General features: G+C 43.6%; 2 protein-coding genes across 7 annotated transcripts in view; one reads left to right on the forward strand and one right to left on the reverse strand.

Annotated features, from left to right (window-relative positions):
• The window catches only part of LOC131669299 (serine/threonine-protein kinase grp), a 493,024-nt gene that overhangs the window by 449,340 nt on the left and 21,682 nt on the right, over positions 1-22,002 (forward strand). The window lies entirely within an intron of this gene.
• Positions 1,344-6,813, reverse strand: LOC131669113 (uncharacterized). Of its 4 annotated transcripts, none has more exons than XM_058943881.1 (6): positions 6,659-6,813; positions 6,190-6,374; positions 5,368-6,078; positions 3,172-5,169; positions 1,941-2,863; positions 1,344-1,853 (listed from the first exon to the last, which is right to left on the reverse strand). In XM_058943881.1, exons 2-5 carry the CDS (start codon positions 6,347-6,349, stop codon positions 2,823-2,825), a joined length of 2,910 nt encoding a protein of 969 aa, XP_058799864.1. In that variant the 5' UTR covers positions 6,350-6,374; positions 6,659-6,813; the 3' UTR covers positions 1,344-1,853; positions 1,941-2,822. The 4 variants fall into 4 exon arrangements, with proteins under 4 accessions (XP_058799864.1, XP_058799994.1, XP_058799781.1 ...); XM_058944011.1 differs by having other exon boundaries at positions 1,941-3,075; XM_058943947.1 differs by lacking the exon at positions 1,344-1,853 and having other exon boundaries at positions 2,058-2,120; positions 2,783-2,863.

A 22,002-nucleotide genomic window follows, 5' to 3' on the forward strand; every position in this document is an offset into this window, starting at 1 on the left:
CGGATATAATTATTAATTTTTGTAAGTACAGTGAAAGTGGGAAAATAAAATAAATAATGCAGTTGAATTTGGCAATTAAAAAACTAAGGGTTTACACGTTTAAATATTTTTTTTTGCATTAATTTGCAGGCTGGATCGGGGGAGGTCAAGGAACGCCGATTAAACTGCAGTAATTTAGGGAATAATTTCTAAGTATCCGAGAAGATATTTTTGTACGGAAACACTATCAAGGCTGATGATTGGTTGGTTCTTTGCTACATTTGGTTAGTCCTGAATTTTGGACGATTTGTTGCTAACTTATCCCTAATTTGGTTTTGGGTTATTGCTTTACTTCTAATTTCTGAACTGTTAAAAATACCATGAATAGTACTCGACTTGAACTGCCAATGATCTAATTATAGTAACTGTAATCAAATCAGTTCCTTCAAGTATTTTAACTGCAATTTTCATTCAAGTATTTTAACTATAGTTCACCTGAATAGTTAGATTGGTTCTTGATTAATTGTTTGCAACTTGTTGATTTTAATATACCAATAAATAAAAAAAAAGCAGATACTTCAAATCGCCTGCAATATCAATGATTATTATTCATTATTTATAGACAAGCTAATATTGAACAAATGAAATTGATCTGACAAATGAATGAGCAATTAAAAATTAATTAATTAACATTTGTTTTCTTTACTTTCCCTATACCCGCTGCCCTCGTGTTAGTAGTTATTACTATGAGAACTAATCATTGACGGCTCATAAATTTAATGTGGATAATAAATACATAATAATTAATTACTATTTAAATAAAAAAGTTTGATTAAAGAACCATTTTATATCCGTAAGGAGCATTTGTGGAGCAATTTTTTATGTTTTGCTAATAAATAAGTAAAGACAACGAGACCTTAATTTTGAAACTATCAGACATAGTAAGACTTTAATGTGTCAGAAACATTCTGTGAGCATCCTTAAACCGGTTAAAAACATGGAAGCTAAATATTTTTTTATCCATTCTTTTATGAAATTGTGTACATTGTGTATAACAATTGTGTACATGTTAATTTTTCATAAGTGTCATAAATAAACTTAAATATATATTTTCATTGTATTTGTGCTTTATTCATGAATTTTTAACTAAAAGTACCATTTTCGCAAAAAAGAAATTATTCAATTCAGCTATTGTAAAAAATAAAATCAATTATTTTGTTTTTGTCATTTTGTGTTTGTTTGAAATATTGTTAATAATATATTTTATGATTATTTTATTACATAATTTTGTTTTGTTTGAAATCTAGAAATTGTTATATAGACTTATGAAATAAAGAAAGTGTTTTTATGGTATTTTTATGTATTTATTGAATGACTGACTATTAAATTAAATTTCATGTTGATAAAAAAATTTTAAGTTAAACTAAATTTAAACATGTGAATAAGTTACATAAATACTAAATTAAGCATGTGAATAAGTTACAAAGATAATAAGTTAAACAGTGATCAATTATAAATTTAAAAATGAATAAATAATTTTTAATAAATAAATAAATAATAAATAAATAATTTTTTAACACAAATTACAAACTAATGTGTAGGATCATCATCACAATAATATGAATCACTAAGATTATCACTGGAATCTGTCTCCTCTTCTATAAGAATCTCTTCATTTTTTCCAAGCCGCTCTTGCTTGTTGCCATAGTTGTTGTTGATATAGGCCCTTATTTGTACAATAGTTCTCTCTTCCAAACTTTTGCATTTTTTCACAATATCCTGTATATAAGCAGTACTAATTGTTAGTGGCAATCCATTTACCTTAATATGATCTGAAATTGTATTTTTTTCTGTTTTAGACCAACAGCGAATAACTAAAAGGAATGTATATGATTATTTTCTGTGATATTTTTAAAAATACTACTGCTAATAAATTGTATAGTAATTTATAGTAATGTTACCTCTTTTCTTGTTCTTTGGGGCATCATCAGACATTTCTGGATATGGTCGTTTTATTCCTATGGCTTTCTTTTCAGCTTTTTTTTTTGCTTTCTCAGCTACTTTTATTGAAAGGAAACTTTTTCTAGGTAAAACTTTTTCAATGTTTTCTTCATTTTCACTCAATTGTGAGTTTATAGAATCTGGAATATATTTACAAGTACATATTTGAAAATTAGATAAATACCAATTTAATTAAAATTATTGAATGAAGTAATTTAAAGTTGTTACGTAATCTTTTAGCATGTTAGTTACAAAAGCAACATAAAGTTCACATGTAAGGGCAAATTATCAAACGCAACAAGAAGAAATAGAAATCCAAGGAACTGCTTATTCAAGAAATATACAAATATAAGAAATATACTAAAATATTAACAAATAATATACATTGTAACTTTTTTTTATTACTAAAATTTGGCTTGTATATTAGTTAAAAAGAGAATGAGTTATTTTTCAAATAATATTTACATAAATCTTGAAATTCAATAATTTTGTGTACTTAATTAATCAATTTAAAAATCAATAGTTATCTGAACAGTGACTTCTATAAAAACATAAGAAATAAAATTTAATATTAAGAAGATTTCTCTGAATATTTTATTGAAAATTAATTTATTGTAAAATGGCGTGATTTAACTATTAATAAATATATTGCAATGACAATATGATTTATTTTCAAAAGTTCATCATGAATATATCAGTTTAACTAAACTTATTATAATTAGCAACCTGTCATAATTATATTCAAGGGAAAAATTTATCCATTACCTTAAATGTCACTCTTAAAATATCTTTAAATTCATACCTATCTGAGGTGGTAACTAAGACTCAACACCAATATTTCATCAAGAACAATATCTTCTTATTTGATATCTGCTGCAGGAGGCTAGTAACAGTATTGTCAAAAATATAAAGCTTAAGACAATCACATAAAGCATTTAAGCATTTAGAAGCATGTTGTACAGTCAGGTTCAAGGTTTCAAGGAAATTAATTAAGGAGAACTATATATTGTTAGTACATAATTTTTACAGTTAAAATATCATTGTTAAATGCATATATATTTTTAAAATAATGAAGAAGAATCAAATTTGATTATTCTGTAAAACATGAAATCAAACTTAACACTGTGATAACAGATAATTATCAATGTAAATATACACACATAAATATATAAATAAATTTTATGTCCATACCTTCTGTGTCCTGACATGGATCATATGATACATCACTATTGTCTGTTTTGTTATTTGAGGTAGATGGACTTCTAACGTTCTCAATAGATTTTAATTCTTTACCTTGGGCTTTGTTTAACATGATAGGTAACGTTAACAGTTCACTCAAATGAACTTCTTGACGGTATATAGATTTATGGATATCATAACTATGGCCCAAAAAATTGGCCAACTGCATTAATTTTCCTTCTTCTAGTCTAAGTCCATGCATCATTGTGGCAATATGCTTACGTAAAGCAGTTCCACGAATTGTTTCACAATCCTCCACACCAGAAATATTAGCATAATGCCTCAAAACATCTGATAAAATTATATAGCCATGTCTCATGGTATTATTACGCCTTTTAGCAAAAACGTAGATATTCTTCTCATCTATACCAGCTTTAGTTCTATACTGCAGTAATAAATTTATGCTGTCCATTAAATTTTTATGAACTATAAGACCAACAGTACGTAACGCTTTTTTATTTGTTATTTTTAGCCTATAGTAGTCTTTAAGAGCTACTTTACAATCATCAGATAATTCAAGATAACGTGGATCGTTGCAATCATCAAGGATTTTAAAAGCTCCATTTATGTCATCTAATTCTAATCTTGACAGCTCTCCTTGGCGTTTCCTATTAAAAAGCATTAATAGCAAGGCTGTTGTGTTATTAAGTTCTTTCCATACAGTTATATCAAAACCGTTTTTCATATTATTAAAAGCATTTAGCCATGACTGTTCCACAAACTCGCAAAATTCTTTTATATTTTTTACGTTCGGCATTTTTTTGGGTGGAGCTTTTTTTTCTATTTTTAATTGCATATCTCGACTTTTCTTGTTTAATCTTTTACTCTTACTTTTGATTAATTTTTCAAATTTTATGGCATTTTCTCTTCGTGTCTCCCAAGCGTTTTCAATACAAAAAGGCAAATAAAATTCTAAGAATTTGTTGATAATATTACTAATATCTTTAGGTTTGTTAAATTTTTGGATCATACCAGATTCTTCATTCATTTCGGATAATTGATATATACTTTCTTGTAGTACTGGAACTACAGTGGGATGAATAATATCTTTGAATTCTGTAATATTTTTGACTATTTCCTTATGCACTGGGTTAGTATTGGATTGAACTGTCTGAAATAGAGTTGCTAATACACGAGCATGATGACTTATCATACTGTAATTTTGATCATGGCTGTAATGATCAACGCAGTCGTTAACATATTGCACAATTAATGCATCAGAGACTGCTACATCTCGTACTTCGCCCAAAATCATATTTGAAAATATAAGGTCACGTGCTCTTTTCGTTGCAAGAGGGTGCACATCAGGAATCAATCGTTGGCACATCGGTAGTAAATCTTTTGCATTAGGAGCTCTTACCACATTTTGTAAGTTGCATTTGTGCCTTTTCATTAAATTTCGCCTTATTACTTTGAAACAATCTTTGCATGGTACAAAATTTTCGCCAGTTAAATTTGGCAAATTTGTTTTATATGCTACTGGTAATTTAGTTTTTTCATCCATACCCATTTTACAATCAGTTATGTCTTCAGGCCACTTTAATTCACCTGACTCTAATTGCTTACATTTAATAATTCTATATTTATTAGGTCTTCGCCCCACAATCATTTCTTCATCATCTGTTTTCATGTAATAATTATAGTAATAATTTCCATAATTAATATGATATTCGACAGTACACTTAAAGACTGTCTTTCCCCTAGCTTTAGCTTCTTTAAACACTTCTTCTCCTGCATGAACTTTGGTCATATGTCGATGTATTTGATCAACAATTTTCTTTTTGCAAAAAATACAATAATGAAATTTTCCTGTACGTTTTTTATCAATGGTAGGTCTATTGACAAAAAAAATTTTATTCTGAGCTTGTGGAGTTCCAGGTTTGTTTAGATCAGAAACAGTCTTTTTTATATGAATTATATCCTCACTTGATAAAATAACTATTTGCTTGGCTGTAAAGAAAAATATCTATAATTATAATTTGACACTTTATATTACATACAAACTAAAGTATTGCACAAAAATTTTCCAGTAGAATGTTATTATATTTTTTTAAGTTGATAAAAATTATGAGTTGTTATTATAATGAAAATCCCAAAAAAATTTGTACATTGTCTAAAATAAACAATTTCAATTAAGAAAATACTTGCATTTGGTTTTTGATTTTCCAGTAGATGTTGATTTTTGTTCATTCTCAGTTTTATTTGTTAAGTTTTGATTACAATCTCGTTTTTGATTAATAAGATCCTCTTCTATTTGAGTGGTATTTTTCTTTGCAAGATCTATTTCTCCTGTTATCAATTCAACTGAATGTTGATTATTAAAATTCAAGATTTCATTCGTATCAAAATTTAAATCTTCACTTCTATCCATTATATCATTTTGTGATTTTCCATTCTCACCTGGTCTCCAATCTAACATATTTTCACTGTATGAAATCTCTTCGGCATTAAAATCAGTAAACACTTCAAAGTGTTTAAAAACATCTTCACATTCAATAGAAGTAGCTTCCATGTGAGGCAAAAGTATACCTTGATCTATTTGACTTTTACATGAAGTAGGAGAACTACTATTAATTGTTCTATTTGATGAGTGTGTGATATTCAATTTTCTAAAAATGTCATCATTTTTTGAGGACAAAATTGAAGAATTTTCGTCTTCTTCAACATATCTTTTATCACTTAATTGTAAATTCTTATTTTGGCTATCGTTTAATTCCTTATGAATTATATTTTCTTTATTGAGGCTAATAATAGAAGTAGAGAGCATAGTGCTTTTCAGAGAAGCATTTAATTCTATCTCAACTTGTGGTAAATTAGCATTTAAGTTTTCTGCTATACTAGAAAAAATAGATTTATTTTCTGCAACAAGACATTTATAAACGAATTAAATATATTTAAGAATGCTTAACAAATATATAAAAGTAGGTATAAACAGTGCAAAATAAGGACGATAGAAATATTCAATTATACCATTAAATCCAATGATCTCGCAGTCAGTAGGACGTTTTGCATTCTTCAATTTAAATGATCCCCAGCCAGGCCGCTTGATCTTTACAAACTTTGCTGCTATAGCAAAGAAGCGTCCACTTTTCAGCTTTATAAGAGCAGCTTTCGTTGAACTCATTTTCATTAAATCCAATTCCAAAATAACTGTTCTGTAAAAATGATAAAAAAAATAATATAAAGATATCATAAGATAAAGAATTAAATATTAAATTTGAATAAAAGGTTATGTGTGTGATTATGCCCCAATAAAATGCTTTTAATAAATAAAAGATGTGTGATTTAAAATAATGTAAATAGTAGCACTATATTTTTGATAATAATTGAGCCTATAATTAGGCTTATACAATGATGGAATCGGATAATATAATATAATATATAAATACGGCATAAATATAGATAATATTATGGAGATTATCATATCTGTGATACTTACCTTAATATTCAGAATACTTAAAATTCAAAATATAACGTTTATAGATAAAGTTTTATTCACAGAACTATAAAATAATTTTTTAGCCCAAATTTACGATGCTCTTCCACTACATTATCTTATTTCTTATTAAATATAAAAAAGCAAAAGACGCCAACGTGATAGATTAATCTAGATTGCCATACAAATTAAGGCATTAGCAAATAAAATAATATAAGAAACATGTATTTATATAAAAGAATTTAAGTGATTGCGCACTATGTTAAATAGAAAATACAATCGTAAAAATACTCGTATATATATATTCTTGATTATACATTTTGTATAATTAATTTATGAATTTCTATAAAAATTCTCGTTCCAACACTTATTCAGACATGTAATCATAGGTATCGATCCACGTTTCTTGATACTTATTCGGACTGTCTTCATAAGTGCCTAATTATGAAGTGAATAACGTAAAACTTATGTAGTCGTCGTCTTAAGTGACAAAATGTAAGCATAAGTACCGATCAAAATTGCATTTGTTAACATAAGTGCCTATTAACATATATATATATATATATATATATATATATATATATATATATATATATATATATATATATATATATTGCAACGATTGCCGAAAATCGTGTGACTCGCGCGAGGTTAACGAGCGGCTAAATGTAAGTAGCCGCGCTCGGTTCGCGAGAGAGAGAGCGCGTAAGGGGCATTGACCGGGAGGGGAGGTAGCAACCGGCAGTACGACTGTGACACTCAGTCAGCTAGCGCGCCTAACCTCCACCCGTTTCGAAGTTTTTCGTATTTGCCGTTGACTTTTCCTGGTGACATTGCGTGAGTGGGTGAGAGTGCAGCTGCAGCAGCAATAGCAGTAGCAGTGACTGCGATAGCAGCAACAGCAGCAGCATCAACAACGGCAACGACAATAGCGACAACAACAACAGCAGCGACAGTAATCGAGTGGTGCAGCAAGCAGCGGAACAGCGAGTAACAGCGTGTTATTCGGATACGGTTGGCCACCGTATCCACGCCGTCGTTGCGGTAGGTGCACCTTCCCCTTTCTAATTGTTGTAACAATTTGGCGTGCGAATCCGCGCAGCGAGCGCGAAGAATTTGTTGTTGCGAGCGAGTAGGTAGTTCGCGATAATCGCGGTTTTCTTTTCTCTCTCTCTCGAATAGCGTGTATTGTCATTCACGCGTGCGTGCGTGAGACTCTTGGCATTCCCTCCGTGTAATTTATTTTATTAAATAAATCATTCGTGGTTTTCCATTTAAACGAGTTTCCGTTATTGTGTTTAATCCTTTGTCCGGAGGTCGCGCCCAGCTTTGTTTACATTGTATTCGAATTCGCCGGTAACGCAGCACGAAGTGTGTGAGACGTTAGGCGGGAATCCTCAATCTAGGTTCCGATAGCGGCCGCACGAGCGCTACTAGCAAGAGCGACAGCGCCGCCAAGTGGCGAGTTGGGGGAACCCAACTCGGAACTTTGAAGAGACTCTGCGCAGGCGCACTCCGAGGTAAGGTAGGTTAATGCGCATCAAGCGCATAGATAACAAGGCTTCGTATAGTTGAAATACGGGCACTTTTAGGAGATTATCGACTAAACGACAGCCTGTTACATGGCGCCCAACTAATTTAGGACTCACACACGAGGGAAAGTGCACAAATAAAGAGAGCAACGCGCGCGAGAGAGAGACGTTTGCGCGCGCGCGTAATAAGGTGCGAGCGGGTAAAATAGCGCGTGGCTCGTTCGGTACGTGCTCTGCGGTAGGGGAAAGACGCCTCTCCGACCCAATAATACCTGCTTTTGTGAGCCGAGAGCACACTAACCCCAAGGGTCGAAGAGACGTCCGTAGTCGCTCTAACGAGAAAATAAAAGGTGACTAAGGGTATATAGGTTAACTTTTTACTTTTTTAAGTGTTTTAATTACACATTAAGGTAATTAAGTGGGGGTGAGTCACCGAGCGACAGTACCAGCAGAGCGCGGAATAGGGGTGTGTGTAGGGTTAGATTAACTAACCCGGTGGAGCTAACAAACAGTTAGCCTCCACCTATAGGCAGGTAGTTGCGAAGCGGAAGTTCGAACTTCCTTAGAGTGCGCGATACCTGCACACACCCACAAGCCACGCGTATTGTTGCCTTGTGAATAAAGGCATAATTGGGTGGTTGGCGATAATAATCGCAACACCCCGCTCGCGCCTTGGGCGATAGGAGGCGGTAGTGGTCGACTAGGGTAAATTAACCTCAACCGTCACCTACGCCCCAGCATAAGCGTCATGGAGGATACCGCCGACGCGATAACCCGGTGGGCTTCGGAACTGCCTTCGACACAGCTGGACAGATACCTGACGCAACTGGAGTTGCGCACAGATGGTCCTAGGCTGATGCAGGCAGTCCGATTAGCATATTGGTTGCTAGGCGAGTACATCGACCTAGACTTCCAAGGAGCGGCGTTGGATAGGGAGGCCACACAACGCAGGCGACGGAGCCGCGAGAGGTGGCTGGAGACCAAGCGACGCGAGTTGGAAGCAGCCGACGCCGAGGATCTTGTCGCCCACCCACTCATGCTGCTATATAGAGATGAGGCGGTGGAGGCGAACCTAACGCGGACTCTCGCCGTCTACGAGAACCTCAAAGAGGAGAGCCAGAGCGAGATGGGGGAGCGAGAGCCCGCAGAGGAAGGGGGGACCGGCGAGGTTAAGGGGCCCACGGAGGGGGTCGAAGGTGAGCACAAGGGCTCCACCGGATCGCCAGATAGGCGAAGAGCCCGACGCTTCGAGAATGAGGAGTTACAGCCTCAGGAAGAAGAAGAGGAACGGTGCGTAACTGAACGATTGAAAGAGGAAATCGAGCGCAACCGTGTCGGGATCAACCGCATACTTGAGATGCTGGAAAGGCACGACCAAGTATGCGCACGGTGGAGTGACCAGGTCACCGCTCTGCAGGTGGAGGTCCAGCAGTTGAGAAACAGGGACCCCACCGGTCGACGAACGGTCGTACCAGAGCGGCCCAGGAGAACCGTGGATTTCCAATCCACGTATACGTGCCACTACGACCCAAGGGTACCAGGTAGTACCCCGGAACCCCAGCGACCGACCCCTGGCGAACCTCGAGAGGCTCCCCAAAGGCAGGTGCCTTCAAGGATGGAGCAGCCACCGAGAAGAGGACCTAGAGACGCCGACATGGATGAAGGGCAGGCAACCCCCGAAGGATCCGCCTGGTACGACGCCAATGCGGCGTCAGGGTACTACGCGACTCGGGACGCGGGTAGGATTGTGAGAGGGTGGAAGCTGCGATACTCTGGCACGGCCTCAGAGTGCGTGGACACCTTCTTGTCGAGGCTAGAAGATCTACGCGCAGGTTCTGGGCTAACAGATGGCGAAATCTTGTGTTCGGTATCAGAGCTCCTCGAAGGCGTAACGAGGACCTGGTACGAGCTTAACAAGCTTAAATGGAGAAGTTACGCCGACTTCGTGGCAGGCGCTCGACGTTGGTTTGGGTCGAGTGAGCTTCAGCAACAAAGGTTGCTGCAAGAGGCCCAAGCTCGGTACCAGGAGAAAGGAGAGCTGGTACGAGAATATGCCTGCCACCTTCTCTTCATGTTAGCCCAGCTGCGTCCGCCGTTACCAGAGCAGAGGCAGTTGGATTTGCTATATGCAAATCTCCTACCCGCCATCCGGATGCAGCTGCGAAGGAATGCGTTTTCCAACGTGGACGAATTTCACGCCCGGGCGACCGAAATCGAAACCGCTTTGCGGGACGACGAGCGCCCGAGGACTAGGCTGGAGCCAACGTCCACGTTATACCCCGAGCACATGGGGGTGTCAGCGAAGGCACCACCGCCCCGGGCAGGACCCCGAACGGCGGCCATGTCCAGCAAGTCTCGGGGTAGGGAGCAGAGGCAACCCGAGTCGCCGGTTAAAACCCCGGCCAAGAGACCCGAGGACCGGCCGACAATCGCTGCAGCGCAGGCAACAGACCCCATTGAGGATCTGTCGTCGCAGATTGCGACCCTGCGGCGCGATATGGACCGGTACTTTAAGGAGAGGAAGGCTAACTCTCCCAGGCGGCCGAGGGGTCGGCCGCAAGAAAAGGGGAGGACTAAAACCCCCCCAGGGTCTCCTGGCCAGCGACGAGAGGGTCAGCGGAGGAAGATAGACTACTCCCAACCGATCAAGTGCTCGTCTTGTGGCAAACTGGGCTTTACCAGGAGGTACTGCCCGGATTGCAACAAGGGAAACGGGCAGGGAAGCGGAGGACGGAGGTCCCCTCCGCGTCCCCAGTAAAGGTGACCTCTCGTCGCGGGTCGCTGGAGCGGGGCAGGGGCCCGCCAGCGACCCCAGGGTTCAGGAAGGTCTCGTCCGGGATATCGGACCCCACGAGACCCAGCAGGACAGCGGCATTAGAAGCGACAGCGACCGAACAGATGCCTGATCTGGGTGACCGGGCATTTTGTATCCTCGAAGGGTACGGAGGCCGGATTCAGGTGGTGGAGCAGGGGTTTGAGTGGGCCGGAGAGGAGACCACTGGACCCAAAAGCTCCAGGAGACCACCTGACGCTCCGGAGGATACGCCCGCGACCCAGACACCTGCGGGAGAGAGCACGTCGACGCAAGTAGCGGCTGCCCAAGGCAAGAAGAGCCGTGAAAGCCCCCCGTCCACAGAGGGGAGAGGGACGGCGAAAGCTCCCCGCAGGTACAGACCCGAGGATGAGACCAGGTGGTGGCTTCAGGTGGGAATAGGTGCCTATAAATTAAGGGCACTCTACGACACCGGGGCCTCATCAACGGTGATGGGTCAACTCGGGCTAAGGTTGGCATCTGATATGGGACTGGGCCTGGACGTCACTCGAGCGGGAGAGGCGAAGCTCGCTGACGGCCGTCCGTGTCCCATCCTGGGTCATGTGATTTTCCCCTTCACAGTAGGGGGAATCACCAAAGATGTAAGGGTCGCTATAACGCCACTGCTGTCTGATGACTGCTACGTCGGCGCGAATTTCGTAAGGGAATTCAGCGCCAACCTGAACCCTGACACGGACCAGCTGTACTTGGCAAAAGCCAAAGTGGCGGTACCGTTAGAAGTGGCAAGCGTCACTGGTACGTCATACCTCGCACCCGTGGGCCTAGTAGAAGCCACGGAAGCACAGCGCCAAGAAGTGGCTAGCCTCGTCGACAGATTAATTCCCGACGGAGGCGAATGTTTAGGCTGTGCTGTGGGGGTCGAGCATGAGATTGACATCGGAGACGCTCGACCCTGTAAACAAAAATACTACCCGGTCTCTGACAGGGTGCGAGATGAAATGCACGCGCTGGTTAAGGCCATGCTGGACAATGCCGTCATTGAACCAGCAACCAGCGGGTGGTCAAGTCCAGTGGTGATGGTCAAGAAGGCGGACGGCAAATACCGGTTCTGCGTGAATTACCAGAAGGTAAACGCAGTAACCAAGCCGGACGCCTACCCATTACCCTTCATGAGCGACATCCTGCGAAGGATCAGGGATGCTAAGTTCATCTCGACGCTGGACTTGAGTAGCGCGTACCACCAGATACCTCTCAAAAAGGAGTCGCGCCCCATTACGGCGTTCACAGTCCCCGGCCTGGGGCATTTTCAGTTCAAGAGAATGCCCTTCGGACTGTCATACGCCGGCGCGACTTTCCAGAGGTTGATGGACAGAGTGATTGGCCCGGATTTAGATCCTTTCGCTTTTGCGTACCTCGACGACGTGATCATCATCTCGCCGTCATTTGAGGAGCATAAGCGACACTTGGGGTTGGTTTTACAACGAATCCTGAGTGCGGGCCTCACTGTGAATAAGACCAAAAGCCACTTCTGTAAGTCGGAAGTCAAGTACCTGGGGGTCCTAGTGAACCGTGAAGGGGTAAGGCCAGACCCAGAAAAGATCAGGCCCATAATGGAGTACCCAGTACCACGGACGATCAGACAGGTGAAGCGATTCATGGGGATGATGTCGTGGTATCGTCGCTTCATACCCGACTTCGCAACCATCGCTGAACCGATAAACCACCTGACGAAGAAGAGCGTCCCGTTTGCTTGGCAGCAGGAACAGGAGCAGGCTTTCGAACGGTTGCGAGACGCAATGGTCTCGGCACCGATCTTGCAGTCGCCAGATCCCAACGCGCAGTTCGTGTTACAAACTGACGCGAGCGATAGTGGGATAGGCGCGGTATTGACGCAAGAAGTCGATGGACAGGAGCGCGTAATAGAGTACGCCAGTCGCTCCTTAAACAGCGCGGAAAGGAACTATACAGTCTCCGAAAGAGAATGCTTGGCAGTAGTATGGGCTATCGGAAAGTTCCGGCCATATGTCGAGGGGCACCACTTCAAAGTCATCACCGATCATAGTTGCCTTAGGTGGCTCCACAGTATGAGGAATCCTACAGGAAGGCTAGCGCGTTGGGCGCTAGCGCTACAAGGACAGGTTTTCGATATCGAGTATCGAAAAGGAGACCTCAACGTGGTGCCAGACGCTTTATCTAGGGCCTATGAGGAGGGGGTGGTAGAAGTGGGTGCCATGACGCATCAGCCGGAAACCGCCGATGCCTGGTACCTTCAAAGGTACAGAGAGGTATGCCAGGACCCACATTCTCAGCCTACCTGGAAGGTAGTGGGTGGGAGACTGTACCATTACCATCCGGCTGAGGAGAGCGAAGGATCCATCGACAACGAAGAAGCCTGGAAGCTTGTGGTTCCTGCCGAGAAGAGGCATCAAGTACTTGAGGAGGTACATGATGCGCCGGCAGCGGGACACCAGGGGAGAGAACGAACGTTCTCCAGGGCTAGGCACCTGTATTTCTGGCCAAAGATGTACGATCAGGTCAGAGAGTACGTGCGGAGTTGCCCGGTATGTCAGCAATGCAAGGCAGAGCAAAGGCCGCCTTGCGGGCTGATGGGTCGTCGAGAGGTCTCGCGACCCTGGCAGGTAGTGGCCAGTGACATTACTGGCCCTTTCCCAAAGAGCTCGAGAGGGTTTGAATATATCTTGGTATTCATAGACCTGTTCACTCGGTGGGTGGAATGTGTACCCGTACGCAAGGCCAACGGAAGGACCATCGTACGGGAATTGCACGAGAGGGTGGTAACCAGGTTCGGCGCGCCCGAGATTTTTCTTTCGGACAACGGGACCGAATTTAAAAATCAAGAGGTCGATGCCTATTTGATGAAAAATGGCATCCGACGCGCCCTGACCCCAGTTTACCACCCGCAGGCGAACCCAACCGAGCGAGTGAACAGAACCCTCAAGGTCATGCTCATGTCGTACGTGGAGCGTGACCATAAGAGCTGGGATGAGCACCTGCCAGAGTTCAACTTCGCGTTGAACTCGGCAACTCACAGCGCGACAGGATACAGCCCGGCCATGCTGGTCTTCGGTAGACAGCCCACTCCCCCCTCGACCTTCAAGAGGGCCCAGGATCAGTTGGCTCGGGAAGCTTCCGAGGGCCAAGAACAGATCGAATGGGGTGAGCACATGCGCCGGTTGCCCAACTTATGGGAACGCGCTGGCTCTAAGTCTAGGGAGGAGGCGGACCGTCAGGCGGTCTATTACAACCGGAAGAGACGTCAGGCCGACTTTAGGGTTGGGGACTGGGTGTGGAGGCGGAACCGCATCCTGTCTTCCGCAGCTCAGGGCGTTTCGGCGAAGTTGGCGCCGAAGTATGCTGGTCCCTATGTAGTTCAGGAGGTATGTGGCACGAATACCTACCGCCTAGGTAACCAGCAGGAAGAGTTGCCCGAGCTAATCCACGCCAAGGACCTCAAGCCCTATCTCGGCCCCTTTTCGGATGAGGACAACGAGGAGCCAGGAGGCGGGGACTCAGCACCGTTGGACGAAGAGGAGGGCGTAGGCGACCCGCCAGCGAAGATCGAGGAATCCAGCGAGGATCCGATATGCGAGCGCGTCGCGAATGCAGCCCCCTCGAACGAGCGTGAGAAGCCCGCGGAGGCTCCTGAAGTACCGATCGAGGCGCCGGTTAAGCGGGGCCGAGAAAGGTCGCGCAAAAACCCCGCGGGCGAACCTCGAGAGCCAGGTGGAGACGACCTGGATGGCAATGCGGTAAGGGGAAGGGGCAGACCACGTAAAACCGCTCAGCACGTGCGGAAGGTGGTACTGCCAGCTACCCCCGCAAATGGGCCATGTTCGCGAGGAGTGCGCCGGGGACCGGGACGTCCTCGTAGGCGATAGTGTCGGGCGTGACGCTGCGTAGGTTAGGTTAAGGGCTAAACCTGAGAAATCCCTTGACCCCACTTCTTCTCTTTTACAGATGGAGAGGAAGCTGGTCATCAGTGAGGAGGCCCTCGAGACGGCCACCCAGCTGCTACTCGACCTGGGGTTGGGCCCGGGCGCCGATCGGCTGATCGGCGACTTACGAAGATTTGTCCGGGCCCAGGTCGAGGCGACCGCTCGAGAGGGCCGCTCACGTCAGCGGGTGGATGACTTCCTCCGGGAAGGCATGAGGGCCCAAACCTCTAGGCCCCAAACCCGGGAAGTATCCACCCAGACCGACGGTCCATCCGAAGAGGGCCGTCGGTCTCAGTCCACGCGAGACCAGGGTACGCAGACCCAAGGGTCGAGCGCGTCCACGGTGGAGAGCTCGACCCAGTGCCCCGGGCCAAGGGAGGCCTGCGGCAGCCAGCACTGGGTCTGCACCCACCCACGAGTCCCCCAGCAGGTGGGTCTCGAGAATACCTGGAGGCACGTGAGGTTAGGCCTCCAGGAACTCGAGAACGCCTGGGAGTTTGTCGGGGAACTCCAGCGCCAGGTGCACGCCCACCTGGGGGAGTTCCTCGATTTCCGAGGCGCCCAGGAAATGCTGGGGGAGTGGGCTCCTGTAGTCCGGCGGCAGAGGGCCTACGGAGAGGCCCTCCAGCGCGTTGACCGGGGGCTGGAGTCCCCAGGGGCCGCGGGCCCGCCGGCAGTGTTGCCACCGGCGGCCCCGACGAGCAGGGATGCGGCCAGGGCTCCAGCCAGGCCCCCGACCAAGGCTCAACACAAGAGAGCGTCGGGGCCCCCCGGCGCCGGGCAGGAATTCGTGGTCCGCGTGGACGGGTCGGTTTCCGACCCTACCGTGGTGGTGCGAACCGTAGGGGGACGCACATCCGCCACGGTGGGCGGCGTTACTTTTATCGCCGCCCCGGCGTCAGCAGCCACGCCGCCCCAGCAGCCCGCAGGGAGCCAGGGCCAGGGAGCGGAGCCCAGCCTCGTCAGGCGACCGGGAAGAGGCTGCTACATCTGCGGCCACCCCGGCATCACCACCACATCAAAGTGCCCCAACAAGGCGGAGCACTGGCGCTACCCCAGGCACAAGGCGCCAGGGGGCTCCGGCCGGTGACGGGAGGGCATTGGTGGCCCGGGGTGGGCCAATAAAATGTATATACTGAGAATAGGATGTGTTGGTTTCTCTCCTTTTCCAATCCTATCCTTGGGGTCGCGAGTCAATTGGGTAGTTCGATCCGGTAGTTCGAAGCTAGGAGGGGGCTGCAACGATTGCCGAAAATCGTGTGACTCGCGCGAGGTTAACGAGCGGCTAAATGTAAGTAGCCGCGCTCGGTTCGCGAGAGAGAGAGCGCGTAAGGGGCATTGACCGGGAGGGGAGGTAGCAACCGGCAGTACGACTGTGACACTCAGTCAGCTAGCGCGCCTAACCTCCACCCGTTTCGAAGTTTTTCGTATTTGCCGTTGACTTTTCCTGGTGACATTGCGTGAGTGGGTGAGAGTGCAGCTGCAGCAGCAATAGCAGTAGCAGTGACTGCGATAGCAGCAACAGCAGCAGCATCAACAACGGCAACGACAATAGCGACAACAACAACAGCAGCGACAGTAATCGAGTGGTGCAGCAAGCAGCGGAACAGCGAGTAACAGCGTGTTATTCGGATACGGTTGGCCACCGTATCCACGCCGTCGTTGCGGTAGGTGCACCTTCCCCTTTCTAATTGTTGTAACAATTTGGCGTGCGAATCCGCGCAGCGAGCGCGAAGAATTTGTTGTTGCGAGCGAGTAGGTAGTTCGCGATAATCGCGGTTTTCTTTTCTCTCTCTCTCGAATAGCGTGTATTGTCATTCACGCGTGCGTGCGTGAGACTCTTGGCATTCCCTCCGTGTAATTTATTTTATTAAATAAATCATTCGTGGTTTTCCATTTAAACGAGTTTCCGTTATTGTGTTTAATCCTTTGTCCGGAGGTCGCGCCCAGCTTTGTTTACATTGTATTCGAATTCGCCGGTAACGCAGCACGAAGTGTGTGAGACGTTAGGCGGGAATCCTCAATCTAGGTTCCGATAGCGGCCGCACGAGCGCTACTAGCAAGAGCGACAGCGCCGCCAAGTGGCGAGTTGGGGGAACCCAACTCGGAACTTTGAAGAGACTCTGCGCAGGCGCACTCCGAGGTAAGGTAGGTTAATGCGCATCAAGCGCATAGATAACAAGGCTTCGTATAGTTGAAATACGGGCACTTTTAGGAGATTATCGACTAAACGACAGCCTGTTACAATATATATATATATATATATAGGTGATTCCAGCAGTTTTTTCAAATTGGCTGCGCATGGGGGTCAGCCGATCTTCTCGGCGATTTTTTCTATGATAGAGTATGTCAAAAGAAGCCTTTTGGCTATCTCAGATTTTCGTTAAAATATATATATGTCCATATATATTTTTTCAAAGTCTGAAAATCTGCCTGTTTTTGGCTATTTTTGAAAAATCGTTGCTCCGCGAGTTTTCAATATTTTTCAACGTGCGACGTATCATTTGATTCGTCTACTTTTATACTTTCAAGAAAAAAATTGTTCATTTATCAAAAGTGACAGCTACCGGGTGTACTCTGACGATATTGGTACGCTTTTAGGGTCAATTTGATGCTCATATTCCGAGCACTGTAACATGGCCAAGTTTCAATATTTTTGAACGAACCGCTTGTCATTTTTTTTGTCTTTTTAAGACCTTTCATTTAAGATCCAGCGCATCTCAATCGATGCACTAAAACCAGAGATATAGCCGATAAAAGTTGGCCGTTTTTTCAAAAATAGACATTTTCTGAAATTTTCACGATATGACCCTTTTTCATTTTTAAATAAAACGATTTCAAAAATTGGCGATTTCGATTTTTTCAAAAAATGGTCATTTTCAAACGGCTATATCTCTAGTTTTAATGCGTTCATTGACATGCGCTGGATTTTAAATGAAAGGTCTTAAAAAGACAAAAAAAATGACACGCGGTTGGTTCAAAAATATTAAAAATTGTCCAAGTTACAGTACTCGGAATATGAGTATCAAATTGACTTACGAATATCGTTAGAGTACACCTGGTAGCTCTCACTTTTTATAAATGAACAATTTTTTCTTGAAAGTATAAAAGTAGACGAATCAAATGAGACGTCGCACGTTGAAAAATATCGAAAACTCGCGGAGCTACGATTTTTCAAAAATAGCCAAAAACAGGCAGATTTTCAGACTTTGAAAAAATATATATGGACATATACAGGGTGTCAATTAAGTCCCGGGACGCCTGAATATTTTCTGAAGTACTTCAGTTCTGAAAAAGGTCAAGGTCATTCCTTTAGTAACTTTCAACGCGGAATCCGATGGTGACCTTGGATTTGACCTTAAGATTGACCTTCAAGGTTATTTCAAGGTCAACTTTGTTTTTTTAAATGGGAACCCCTATTTTTGATAACGGCAATCGAAAGAGCGGAAAATTTTACGTCCAAAACGGTATTTTAAAATTTTTTTTCATGGCCTTGAGAAGGTCGATTTAAGGTCAAATGCTTGAAAAACTGCCTAAAAGCGTTTTTTTAATTTTCAAGATATCGAAAAATGACCTCTACAAAATTTGTTCAGAACAGAGTGGGCCACCCAATGCACCAAAAACCTTTGACCTTTAACCTCATTTTGAAGGACATTTCAAGGTCGAAGTGTTTTTTGTAATGGAAACCCCTCTTTTTGACCCCGGATTCGCACATAGCGCGAAACTCAACACAATACCTTATCCAAACGTCGGATTTCGCGCTATGTGCGTATCCGGGGTCAAAAAGAGGGGTTTCCATTACAAAAAACACTTCGACCTTGAAATGACCTTCAAAATGAGGTTAAAGGTCAAAGGTTTTTTGTGCATTGGGTGGCCCACTCTGTTCTGAACAAATTTTGTAGAGGTCATTTTTCGATATCTTGAAAATTAAAAAAACGCTTTTAGGCAGTTTTTCAAACATTTGATCTTAAATCGACCTTCTCAAGGCCATGAAAAAAAATTTAAAAATATCGTTTTGGATGTAAAATTTCCCGCTCTTTCCGAATCTGGGGTCAAAAATGGGGGTTCCTATTTGAAAAAACAAAGTTGACCTTGAAATAACCTTGAAGGTCAATCTCAAGGTCAAATCCAAGGTCACCATCGGATTCCGCGTTGAAAGTTACTAAAGGAATGACCTTGACCTTTTTCAGAACTGAAGTACTTCAGAAAATATTCAGGCGTCCCGGGACTTAATTGACACCCTGTATATATTTTAACGAAAATCTGAGATAGCCAAAAGGCTTCTTTTGACATACTCTATCATAGAAAAAATCGCCGAGAAGATCGGCTGACCCCCCTGCGCAGCCAATTTTAAAAAACTGCTGGAATCACCCATATACGAGGTGTGATTAAAAAGTAAGGTGTCATATGTGAGCCAGTGCTTCCTTTTAGCCGTGTCCGTTATAGCGTTGCTGCTAGGAGGACCTTCTTTTTAACCTCCTTCCATTCGGAGGCTCTTGTTTCGGCAGTCTCCTCTTCGCGTCCCTTTTCCCTTGTAACCGGGGTTTTCTGGTCGTTTTTTGCCTTCTTCCTTACTGGCGGTATCTTCGGTGACAGTGGATCTCTCTTATTTTTACCGTTCCTTTCCCTCCTAAAAACGGGCGATCCCCACCAGATCCCTGACCTTTTTTTCCAAGCTCTTGAAGCTTTTGTCGGCTTCTTGAGCTGTAACTCCTTCTTCTACTTCCATGTTTAAAAAATTATTTTCGCTCATTGTTGTTCCCACGAGTACCTAGGGAACTATCGGTCCGCTCCGGCAGAGCCTCGATTGACGGAGTAAGGCTAGATGCTAGGGCGTTTCGCCAGGTGCTCCCAAGGCTCCGTTAGTGACTCTCTGTTACCCCCCAGAGCCAACCAGGCTACATCGGCACGGGTCACTTCACAACTTCAGCTTGGGAGGCCCGTTACCCTGGACGGGGCCCTTTAACAAGGTGCTATCATCCGGGCCAGGTGAGCCTTGATTTTTTAACGAGGTTGATACTCCTCCCCCTCCTCCTACCCTGCTTCTTACGTAGCGGGGCTCCGGGCTAGGGACCGGCAGTGGCGGAGTATGTGTGTGTGTATTTGTGTATGTGTGTCGTGATGAGTGGTTGATCACACCCGCAAGTCACCATTATCCTTGTGTCATATGTGAGCCAGTGCTTCCTTTTAGCCGTGTCCGTTATAGCGTTGCTGCTAGGAGCATTGACGCGATGGACACGTTTCCGCAGAGCACGACGAGGACGTAAGAAGTTGGCATTTGCCCAGCGAGGGGGTTAGCACTCACCGGACAAGCTCTGCTGTGTGTGTGTGTGTACGAGGTGTGATCAAAAAGTAAGGTGAATTTTGAAATTTAGCGGGCTACGTCCGTTCGATCTTCGACTTTTTTATTTGGTTATGTCGGTACACTCGTCTAGAACATACGTTCCGAATTTCAGCTTTGTAGTATGTTTGGTTTGTTTGTGAGAGGCATCAAGGTTAGAAGTGTTTTGCGTGCTCCACGATTTGCTGCTGTCTAAAAACATGGATCAAAGAGTTTGCATTAAATTTTGTGTGAAAAATGGAATCAAATGTTCCAAAACACTTGAAATACTGAAAGTGGCATACGGTGAGTCTACTTTAAGCCAAAAAAATGTTTACAAGTGGTATAAACTCTTCCAAGAAGGCCGAGAAGACACCGACGACGAACCTCGTTCTGGACGCCCCAGCACATCAACAACTGATGAGAATGTTGAAGAAGTGAAGAAAATAGTGTTGGGAAATCGTCGAATTACCATTAGAGAAATTGCTGATGATATTGGCATCTCATTTGGTTCGTGCCAATCAATTTTGACGAGTGTTTTAGACATGAGACGTGTGTCAGCGAAGTTTGTTCCGAAATTGCTCAATTTCGACCAAAAGAAACGTCGCATGAGCATCGCCCAAGAGCTACTGAATGACGTCAACGATGATCCAGATTTACTCAACAGGGTTATAACAGGTGACGAAACATGGGTATACGGTTATGACGTCGAGACTAAGACTCAATCGTCCCAGTGGAGGCATTCTGGATCACCAAGACCAAAAAAAGCACGCCAAGTTCGATCAAATGTAAAGGTTTTGCTTACAGTTTTCTTTGACTGCAGGGGCGTGGTGCATCATGAGTTCTTGCCACAGGGTAGAACAGTAAATAAGGAATATTACCTGCAAGTTATGCGCAATTTGCGCGAAGCAATCCGCTAGAAACGTCCGAATTTGTGGAAAAATAAAAATTGGCTTTTGCACCATGATAACGCCTTTGCTCACACATCGTTGCTTGTGCGCGAATTTTTGGCTAAAACCAACACAGTAACGATGCCACAGGCACCGTATTCCCCAGATCTGGCCCCCTGTGACTTCTTCTTGTTCCCAAAACTGAAGAGGCCCATGAAAGGACGGCGTTTTGCCACGATTGAGGAGATAAAGACGGCATCGAAGGATGAACTAAACAAGATCACAAAAAATGATTTTTTGAAATGCTTTGAGGATTGGAAAAAGCGTTGGCACAAGTGCATTATATCCGAGGGGGATTACTTTGAAGGAGATAAAATAAAAATTGATGAATAAATAAATATTTTTTGAGAAAAATAAAAATTCACCTTGCTTTTTGATCACACCTCGTATATATATATATATATACATATATATATATATATATATTGCGTCCATTGTTCCTCTTTTCTTTCTGAATCCCACCTGCGTATCGCTTAGTACTTCATTTGCATCTAGTTCTCTTTCCAGCTTATTCCTCAGTATTTCCGCATATATTTTATATCCCGTGTACATCAGCGTTATTCCTCTATAGTTTTTTACTTCTTCTTTCCTCCCTTTCTTATATATTAGTACTATTATTCCCTTCCTCCATTCTTCCGGATATCCTTCTCCGTTCCATATACCGTTTAAGCATTTTGTCATATCTTTTAACAAGACTTCCGCGCCTTCCATCCACGCTTCATTTGCTATACCATCTTATCCTATCGCCTTTTTCTTTTTCATTTTTCTTATTACCTCTTTTACTTCTCTTATTTTAATTTCTTCACCTTCCTCTCC

Source organism: Phymastichus coffea, unplaced genomic scaffold, assembly GCF_024137745.1.
Source record: "Phymastichus coffea isolate CEN01 unplaced genomic scaffold, Cenicafe_Pcof_1.1 PCOF00001, whole genome shotgun sequence".
NCBI classification, from domain to species: domain Eukaryota; kingdom Metazoa; phylum Arthropoda; class Insecta; order Hymenoptera; family Eulophidae; genus Phymastichus; species Phymastichus coffea.

Coding starts and splice junctions, on each gene's coding strand:
- LOC131669113 (XM_058943798.1), bottom strand. CDS start 6,349: ATGAAAATGAGTTCAACGAAAGCTGCTCTTATAAAGCTGAAAAGTGGA. Junction 6,079..6,189: donor CGAGATCATTGGATTTAATG/GTATAATTGAAT, acceptor GTCTTGTTGCAG/AAAATAAATCTATTTTTTCT. Junction 5,170..5,367: donor TGGAAAATCAAAAACCAAAT/GCAAGTATTTTC, acceptor TTTTCTTTACAG/CCAAGCAAATAGTTATTTTA.